General features: G+C 49.0%; 1 protein-coding gene across 2 annotated transcripts; it reads left to right on the top strand.

Annotated features, from left to right (window-relative positions):
• Window positions 1–760: 760 nt before the first annotated feature.
• Window positions 761–4,750, top strand: LOC120497754 (homeobox protein NANOG-like). Of its 2 annotated transcripts, XM_039699643.1 has the most exons (6): window positions 761–829; window positions 929–995; window positions 1,985–2,068; window positions 2,371–2,645; window positions 3,395–3,484; window positions 3,855–4,750. In XM_039699643.1, the coding sequence occupies exons 3-6, from the start codon at window positions 1,990–1,992 to the stop codon at window positions 4,275–4,277; spliced, it is 867 nt and encodes a 288-aa protein (XP_039555577.1). In that variant the 5' UTR covers window positions 761–829; window positions 929–995; window positions 1,985–1,989; the 3' UTR covers window positions 4,278–4,750. The 2 variants fall into 2 exon arrangements, with proteins under 2 accessions (XP_039555577.1, XP_039555576.1); XM_039699642.1 differs by lacking the exons at window positions 761–829; window positions 929–995 and having other exon boundaries at window positions 1,873–2,068.
• The last annotated feature ends 4,369 nt before the right edge of the window (window positions 4,751–9,119 follow it).

Raw genomic sequence — 9,119 nt, 5'->3', positions numbered from 1 at the left:
TCAGCTGCATGATCACTACAAAGCAGGTCTGACCCCGGGACAGAAGCTGGTATATACACCAAAACTGATCTATGTATGAAAATTGCAGAGTGTGAGCAGTCCTGCTGCCTCTCCAAACACACACGCGCAGCTCTGCGAGGGAGGATTTGCTGGCAGAGGCGGTGTTACTCCGTCTCTAGAACTCTAATCCCTCAGCCGCGTGTTCTCTCACGACTCGGGGGTTCCCGCAGCCTCTGGGGCCGCCGAACACCAGGGCTGGGCTTGCACAAACCCCGCGGCTTTTCCCGGTTTGCAAGGGGCTGCTCTGGCGACCTCGGGGAGCGCCCGCGGGGATCACGCGTGTCCCCGGGCAGCCCTGCCAGCAGGGGACACGGGGACAGGCGGCTCTCTGCCCGCCAAGGGCAGCAGGACGGCTTCGCCTCCGAGGGAAAATCCCTTCCCGTTCGTGCATCTGCTTTGCGAGCACCGAGCGAGTGACCTGCCCAAAACCCACAGCCCGGCTGCCTCTGCTTGCTCCGGGGCCAGAACCAGGCTCAGGCTCAGGCTCTGGCTCGGAATTTTCAGCCCTCGCACCTCGCCATTTTCATTATAAGAGATTATAACCTCTTTCTCCCACATTCCTAATAGTCCTGACTGGATCTTGTGCGGATTCTGAGAAACGAAATCATTAATTAGGAGATGATCAAAAGTAAGCCCGGCAATGACCCTTCCTTGCTGGCTCAGGGGAGCAGCCGGGGCTCGTTAGGACTCAGGATGGGAGGAGGAGATAAATTGAAATCAAGGGAGGTCTTTCTCTGTCAGGTCCCAAAGACGTTTAGCAGTGCAGCAGGTTAGTAGCTACATCCCTGCCTATGTCCGGTTTCTCTGCACTGGAGGAGGTGGGGAATTTGCTTGGTGCATCACATGCCTTCTTTTGTACTTTTTCCAGGTGGTTTTCCAGATTTTGTAACTCCCGGGGTGTGAGTTCCTACCGACAAGTTTTTTATTTCCTTAAAGTAAGCAGTAATAGCTTGGGGAGGAGGGTGGCATGGGAAACAGTTTATTCTCCCCAAGAAGGCCATAGGCCCTAACTTCAAATCCTTAAGATCTGCAGAGCTCTTTTACAGCTGCAGTGCTCTTGTCTCCTTTTGAATTTGACCCGGTGATTCCTATCCCTCCCTGCTGAGTAACAATTTTTTAAAATTTTTTTTGTTTTAAGGTATCACTTTTTAGTAAGTCTTAAATGGCGGAGGAAAGAACCTTGGAAAATATGCAGAACAAGACTGCCTGGCTCAGCCTTGGGCGAGCCGCTGGGAGAAGCAGCCTGGCTTTCTTTGAGCCCTTTTCCCGGCCATACAGACACGGCTCTGGAGGGCCATGCCCCCTGCCCCCAGTCCGGATTCACTGGCGGGGAGGTGGAGGGCTTATCTCTCTGCAATGATGGTTGCGATCTGCAATGCAGACGCACAAAGTCTCCTCATGCCCCGCGGCGGGTTCCGGGGCCAATTCTCTCTGTTTGGGTGGGGATCTGTGAAATGTGGGGGTGGGGGGTGTGTGCCCAGCTCCGTCCAACTCACCGGGGAATCCGCTCAGCCCCGAGGGCAGAGCGAGCGCCTCCTTCCCACGCCCCAGCGGGGAGTGATGGACTCATCCCCATCGCGGCATCTACCAGCCAAGCTGGCAAGCGCAGCTCGGTGTCTCGGCCCTCCCCCGGTGCCTGAATACCCTCGAAGTCCCTTCCCCACAATCAACTAACTTTTAACATGACAATGGCCATCACAATACCCTCCAGTCAAGGCCAGGCTGGGGCGGACTTAAAGCATCCCCCCCATCTCCCCCCCAAAGGAGTGCCTGTCCGCGGCCTGCCGCCAGTCTCGACCGTCACCTCCACTCATGCTTGGGGCAGGGGGACCCGGCCGGGCTATGAGCACCCACCTAGCCACGCCGCAGTATGTACTCTACTCTGGCGCGGCCAGGTACGGGGACTACTACTGGTTCTCCGCAGGCAGCATGGACGGCGTGCCCACCGAGGAGGCTCCGGCGCCCGACGCGCTCCCGCTGCCCGCGGCCAAGACACCCAGTCCCTCAGGTACGTGGCCGAGCGATCGGGATGCCCTGGCCCTGGCCTGGGAGCGGCCGTGTGCCCCGGAGCTGGGAGGCGATGCCGATGCTGCGGGCGGCAGCCGGGAGCCAGCGTGGCCACTGCCCAGACGGAACGGGACGAAGGAGCCCATCGGCTCCGCTGCCGTGAGGCGACCTGTGCCCTGCTGCCCACGGCTGCGGGGCCCCAGGGCACTCGTAATCTCAAATTCTCCCGATAAGTTGGGCTTTCAAGGTTTTTTGAGTCTTCCTTGATTTATTTTGCTCACCGCAGTTCTCTTTTCTCCTCAGTTGACTCTCCAGCTTCCTCCAGCTCCGGGACACTCACGCAGTACCACACCCCCGACTCCGCCACCAGCCCCACCGCAGCGGGGAGCCCGTCACCACACTCCTCTCTCCCGAAGGTCAAGGCGCAAGGCAAGGGTGTGGTGAAGACAGGCAAGAGCCGCACAGCCTTCTCGCAGGAGCAGCTGAAAGCCCTGCACCAGCGCTTCCAGAGCCAGAAGTACCTCAGCCCCCAGCAGATCCGGGAGCTGGCTGCTGCCCTTGAGCTCACCTACAAGCAGGTGAACCTCTTGCTTTTAGCAGCAACTGATTTGGGGGGTCTTTATTTTTTTTGTTTTGTTTTTGTGTTTCGTGGTTTTTTGGGTTGTGGGGTTTTTTGGGTTGGTTTGGTTTTTCTTGGACCCCAGAGCGAAATTTCTTTCATTATCTTGTAAATTGTACCTCTTACATGAGAGAGCAGAGGGTGTGAAAATCTATGACTCAGCCTTATGTTTGGTTCCAGCACTATCCACCCACTCCGTGCAGGTGTTTGAAAGGCCCTGCAGAGCAGCAAAGCAGGGCTGTGCGGAGCCAGGTTACTGTTCTGCTGGACATGTGTTGTCTCTGAGTGCAGAAAGATACTTGCACTGTGAAAGTGCAAGTGGCCTTTCCTAGTCGGAGTGGCGCCGTGGGCTCTCCCTAGAGGGAGGGCCCTTGCCCCAGCAGCTGCTTGTGTCTGACTAAAGGAACGACTCACTCCTGAGCCCTGACCATGGCACAGCAGTGAGATGGTGCTGTACAAGCTGATTTCTGCAGTTTTAGTTAGGTATGGATTTGAAGTCCGGAAAGGTCAGGTGGTGAGGAGTAGGAAGGTTTGTTTTCATGTCTCAGCTCAGTGATTTCACAGCCACCTGCATCTGCTGCACGTTGTTAGCTGCTGAAATTATTTACAGTATTAAAAGTCAGAAACGGGGTTGTAGCAGAAATAAGGATGTGTAGTAAGCTCTTAATAATTAATTTCTAATTTATGCCTTGTATGCATCACTTGTAGGTGAAAACATGGTTTCAGAATCAACGGATGAAATTTAAGCGTTGCCAAAAGGAGAGCCAGTGGATGGATAAAGGGATGTATTTACCACAGGTGAGTAAATTTCCCCATCACCACCAGTCACGGCTCTTCCAGTCTGCGGGGAGAAGTGTATCATGTCCAACTTGGTAATTCAAACAAGCCACAGGACTCAATATTACCAAGCCAGTTGTATTCCTTGTAACAATGGTTTTTAAGCTGGTTCCCCCCGACCCCATCGTGGTTGTTCCTGGACACGTTGAGCTGCAGATAGCTGAGATGAGCGGTTAGCAATTACTGGTCTATTGGGAAGACAATGGGCATGAAAAAGACTGCTATTGTTAGTCTTGGAGGGGGGGGGCTGGGGGAGAAAGGAGGGGCCCATCCGAAATAATGGGCCGTTGGTGTGGTTCTGCACTGCTGAACGACTTTCTTTGTCTCCTAGAATGGGGTTCATCAGGCTGCATACCTGGACATAGCACCCACGTTCCACCAGGTCTTCCCTGCCGGTTCCAGCAGGAACTTTCAGGCTGTGCCCAACGTGCACCAGGCTTACAGCAGCGGACAGACATACGGGAATGGGCAGAACCTGTACTCGTTCCCCTCCGTGGAGGATGAGGGGCTCTTAGGAAAAGGTGGGACAAGCTGCAATACCCAGCAAACCATGGGTTTATTAAGCCAGCAAATGAACTTTTATCACAGCTACTTTGACAATATAGATTATGTCAGCGTGGAGGTTGAAGATGCCTTCAACTTTCAGAGCACCTCTGACACTGTCACATCATTTTCGAGCTCTCCTATACAGAATCAATGCCAGTTACCTTGGCATCCCATGGGGACCCAGAGTGGGTATGAGTCTCAGGTCTGAGAAATTTTTTTCTCCAACCTCTTGTGCTCACCCATGGGATTTCCAGGGTTTTGAAGTCATGTTCTATTTGTTTTTCTTGCTCCTCCTGCTACTGTTGTTTAAACTACTGGGGGGGCTCAGCACCCTGGTGCTAGTTTCTTATTTAAGTGTGCCTGTCTGTTCATAGCTAACCCTTGGCAAAGATGCTTTGGGTATTGATGAGTTTGAACCTCATTCATTGAGGCCAGTGTGCAATGTTGCAGCTGTGAACAGCAGAGGTTGTTAAGGTCTGTTCCCTTGTTCAAGTCTCACCTTCTTTGCTGCCTCTCTAGCAGGTGATCTCTGGTCCTTGCCCTGTGTCTTGCAGCAGAGCTTCCACTGCAAAGGAGGTGAATGTTTGTTGTTGCTGAATAATTTTTTCATAAAGTCTGTTTTTTGCAGTTACCAAATATGTTTTATGTTATGTCCATGTTTTATTGGTTTTTCTGGTTAATGTTCAGTGTTCTTAATGTTCTTACAAAGTTTGAATTGAAAATAAATTACTTTATTTTAATAATCAGCCTGTTTTTAATATGCAGGTGTGTAGCCTACTAAGGAGGGTGGGGGAGGCTCTAGGGCTAGGCAACTGGACAAGCTGCTGGCTTGAAGTGATGTGCAGCCCTGTAACGTACTTCTATTAACCCTTGAGGCAGCAACGCTCCAAAAAAGTATTGAAGGAGAATGGAGCAAAAGAAAGTGTCCTGGAGATTGTGTGGCCTCCTGCTGGTGCTCCAGAAGCTCACAACTGGAGGTCTGGAATTCCGCTTCATTAAACATGCAGCTCTGTTGGGGTTCTTGTGCTGATCTCAAATGGCAACAGAAGTCTGCGACTAAGTAACTAAATCTCCTGCCTCCAGTATTGAAACAAAACCAGAACCGAGTTGCTATTTAGTCATACTCCAAACTAGCAGAAATTGTGTTTGGTTTAATCCCGCGTTCTTCAAAGCACACTACACCACTGAAACCCTTCATTTGTCCAAAAAGGAAAATTCCATGGGTCCTCCCACCGAGCACGATTAGCTAAACTGCCAGCTGACTGCTCAGGCCCAAACTACTGCAGGTCCTTTGCTGAACAGGACCTGCTTGTGTGGGTGCAAAAGCATATATCCCCTCTCTTCCTGTTGCTGTGCTGCAATGCTCTGCTCCTGAGGCAAGGTACAGTAGGTACAGGAAGGAGAAAGGAGCAGAGGCTGTGTAGAGAAGGACAAAAGAAGAAGTCACTTATATATATGGGCTGCCAACTTTAAAACGGGAGAAAAAGGTAAGTCTTGCCCAGAAGAGGGGGAAATGCCAGGTTGATGTGGTTTTCTGTATTACAGAACAAGAGCTCCTTTCCTATCTGGATGGGAGATTCATATCCCAGTAGCATTGAATGAATTTTGGGTAATTCTCTAGCAATAGTATTAATTTCAAAAATTGCCTTGAAAAAATAAAGCTGAACCATATAAGTCACCTCTACAAGTCATACATACTATGCTTTGTCTTTCAGCTTTAAAATGAGCAGCTTATGATTTTGGGGTTCTTTTAAGATGCAGTCTTTAAAGAAATAATATACAGACCTCTGTAAAACAATTGCAGAGGGTGCCTGCTGCAGTTTACCTGTGCTGCTTCATGTGTTTTGGTTCCATGTGTCTGCTGCAAGGGTAAGGAGATAGCCAGAACTCTGCTGGCAGATGTTCTTCTGCAAAAACATATTGTTGCTAAAACAGCCCTGGGGCTGAGAATGATTGTTCTGCATGTTGTGGTTTGTTGCTCCATGTACTGTGGGAGTGTTCTGAGGAAATTGAGTGTTCCCTCATGGCTGTGTAATTCCCCCAGTTGCTCAGCCTGGGCTGTGTGCAGGTTTGGCAAGCACATGTAGCTGGAGGGAACATGCGGAGCAGCTGTTCTTTGAGTTTTGGAAGGTGGGCTGGAAAGGACTCCTAGTTGCCCAGGAAGTGTTTCTAGAGCCTGTGGAATTAAAAAACAGGACTCTGTCCACAGAGCTGGTGGTCTGTTACTTTCACATCACCATGTGAAACAACTGCACAGGTAATTGGGCACTACTACCAAAAGTGGTGGAGATGCAGGTGCCCCCAGCCTCATACTTGCAGAAGTGTTGGTATTAATTCCTTAGAGGAAGAAAGTGCATGCCAGCAAAAGGTCTTACTGCTAGGATGCATTACACCTCTGTTAGGACTGCTGCTTCTTGTGACTGCTGTGTAACAGTGATCTCTGCACACTGCAAACATGATTTGCTTTGCTAGCAAATCATTTTAGGATCATGCTGTAAGATGATTTGGAGCTCTTCTTATGTGTTACAGCTTGTGGGAATACACTCTTCATTTACAATATCTGCAGTGACAAAAAAGCTGCAGATGTAGTTCCAGTGATATAGAATCCCACCTAAACAGAAGAAATTGGGTCTGGTACGGGATTTTACTTTGTAGTTCACTGGGTTCCAGCTGTCCCATAGGGAAAATACCAAGAGCAGTGGAAACAACCTCATTCCTTGCTCTCCATGTCAGTGTGGCCTGCAGGGGTTTGACAAGCTACATGTTTTTTCCGAGTGATCCAGGAGCAAGGGTTCACAGCCCCATTTGTCTCTCTAGTGCAGATAGAAGTAATGATCTTTGCTTTAATAAGCTCTTCCCTACAGGCATATGTAGGCATATTTAGCTATGTAACTTCACCTCATGACTCTTAAGGCAGAGCTAACAGGGTTTTGGAAATTTTCAGTCAAGCTTTGCCACACGTCTCTTGCCTGGCCTGTCATCAGAGGGCAGCAGCATATTGGCTGATATTGAGTAGTCATTGAGGCATGAATGACTAAATCATTGCACTTGGACATTAAAACAAAAGAAAGAAAAAAAAAAACAAAAAAAAAAACACACAAAAAAAAAAAAGAAACCCAAGAAACTACACTCCCAAGTCTTTTCCTACCTGTGAGGGTCATGTATTTTCATGCTGTCCAAAATTTTGAAGAGTACCCTCGGGTCATATCTGAGAATCTCTTTCATAACCAGGCTAGAATTAATTTCTCATACTTGACAAAAGTCCATCTGCTGTGTAGCAGCTGGAGAGTGTCCAGACCATTAAATCTTTTACAAATTACGACGCTGGGAATTTTGCTTTGGGGGAGCCCCAAGATCCAGCTAAGTAATTGCTTAGATACTCAAGAAAGACCAGAAAAGAAACCCCAGTGTCCCTCTGGCTGGCTGTGGCTGAGGGACTCCCTCTAACAGTAGCTCCATTCCTGCTGTTTTTACACAGAACATTGGGAATGCAGCTCCTGATACAGCAGACATCAGTGATCTCCCTTTCTGGGAGCTGCTTACTTGCCTGTTTGGAATTGCTGCAGGCTTTTGGATTCCATAACCACCTGTGGCAATAAGGTCTATCTTTGGATGTTACCTCTGAAAAATTGTGTCTCTGAGGAAACCGCAAGATCTGGTACCGTTTGTTAGCACTACTTTGCTGTGGAGGCTCTGGGACTGACTTGCAGAAAGCTCCTTGCTATTTGCCTCCACAGCAAAATCCTGCCTGTCCTAAAGCATCTCTGAAGGAGCAGGACATGACATGTGACTCCTTTTTGCCCAGAATTAATAGTGAGGACGTGCAGCAAGCTCAACTTTTTTCACCTACAGACGCCTTTGATGGGTTGGTATGGAAAGGTTTTAGATTATATTCAGGTAAGTAAATACAACAGTTGGCTTGAGAAGAACTGAAAAATATCTTCATTCTGGTGTGAGAGCCCTGATAACTGCCGCTATTGTCCACCCTCCGATGTTAGCCAGCACCTTTTCAGTCGACTTAATTGTTCCCCACCCCTCTGATGCTTTCAACAGTCTTGCCCATCCTTAGCCACTTGATGGTTGCAAGAGGAGAGGGCAGGGGCTGTGCCAAAACAACATGACTCACCATCCAAAAGGCATTATCTTTCCTCAAATCGGGCCGGCCACGTGTTCCGGTTCAATGCCAGGCAGCAAATAAGCACCATGCAGCCACTCAACTTGATCACTCCCCACCACTGGGTCGGGGGAGAGAATCAGAAGACTAAAAATGAGAAAACTCATGGATTGAGATAAAAACAATTTAATAGGTAAAGCAAAAGCCGCACAGAAACAAAGCAAAACAAGGAATTAATTCACCCCTTCCCATAGGCAGGCCACCTCCAGGACAACAGAGCCCCATCCTGTGTATGATCCCTTAGAAAGACAAAGGCAATCACTCTGGATGTCCTCCTCTTCCTCTCCCCCCAGTTTTCTACGCTGATCCCAATGCCATACGGTATGGAATATCCATTTGGGGTCAGTCTTCCCAGCTATGTCTCCTCCTAACTCCTTGTGCACCCCCAGCCTTCTGGCTGTCAGGGAGATAATGATAAGCAGAAAAGGCCTTGACACTGTGCAAGCTCTGCTCAGCAGTAATGAAAACATCTCTGTATTATCAACTCCATTCTCAGCACAAATCCAAAACACAGCCCCATCCCAGATACTGTGAAGAAAACTAACAAACACAGCCAAAGTCAGCACAGCATACAGTTTACAGTAGTCAGAGTGTCTGCATGAGGGAGTGAGAAAGGGAACAAACATGTGAGGCACAGGGACATAAATCAGCTTTGCTAGTGGAAGACCATGCCTCTTATTATTCCAGTCACAGAAATCACTGCCTTCATTTTATGCTCCTTTTTTTTAACCATGGCAGCTACTTCATTGCATTAAGAGAAATTCGTTGTCATCAACGTGATAGAAAATGTGTGACTCAGGGAACTGGAAGCCTGTTATTACATATTCTTTGCTACACACATCTGGTTTTAGGTACTTAGACACTTACATAGTCAAG

This window comes from Passer montanus, unplaced genomic scaffold (assembly GCF_014805655.1).
Source record: "Passer montanus isolate IOZ18808 unplaced genomic scaffold, ASM1480565v1 scaffold137, whole genome shotgun sequence".
NCBI lineage: Eukaryota > Metazoa > Chordata > Aves > Passeriformes > Passeridae > Passer > Passer montanus.
This window is presented reverse-complemented; position numbering and strand designations above follow the sequence as displayed.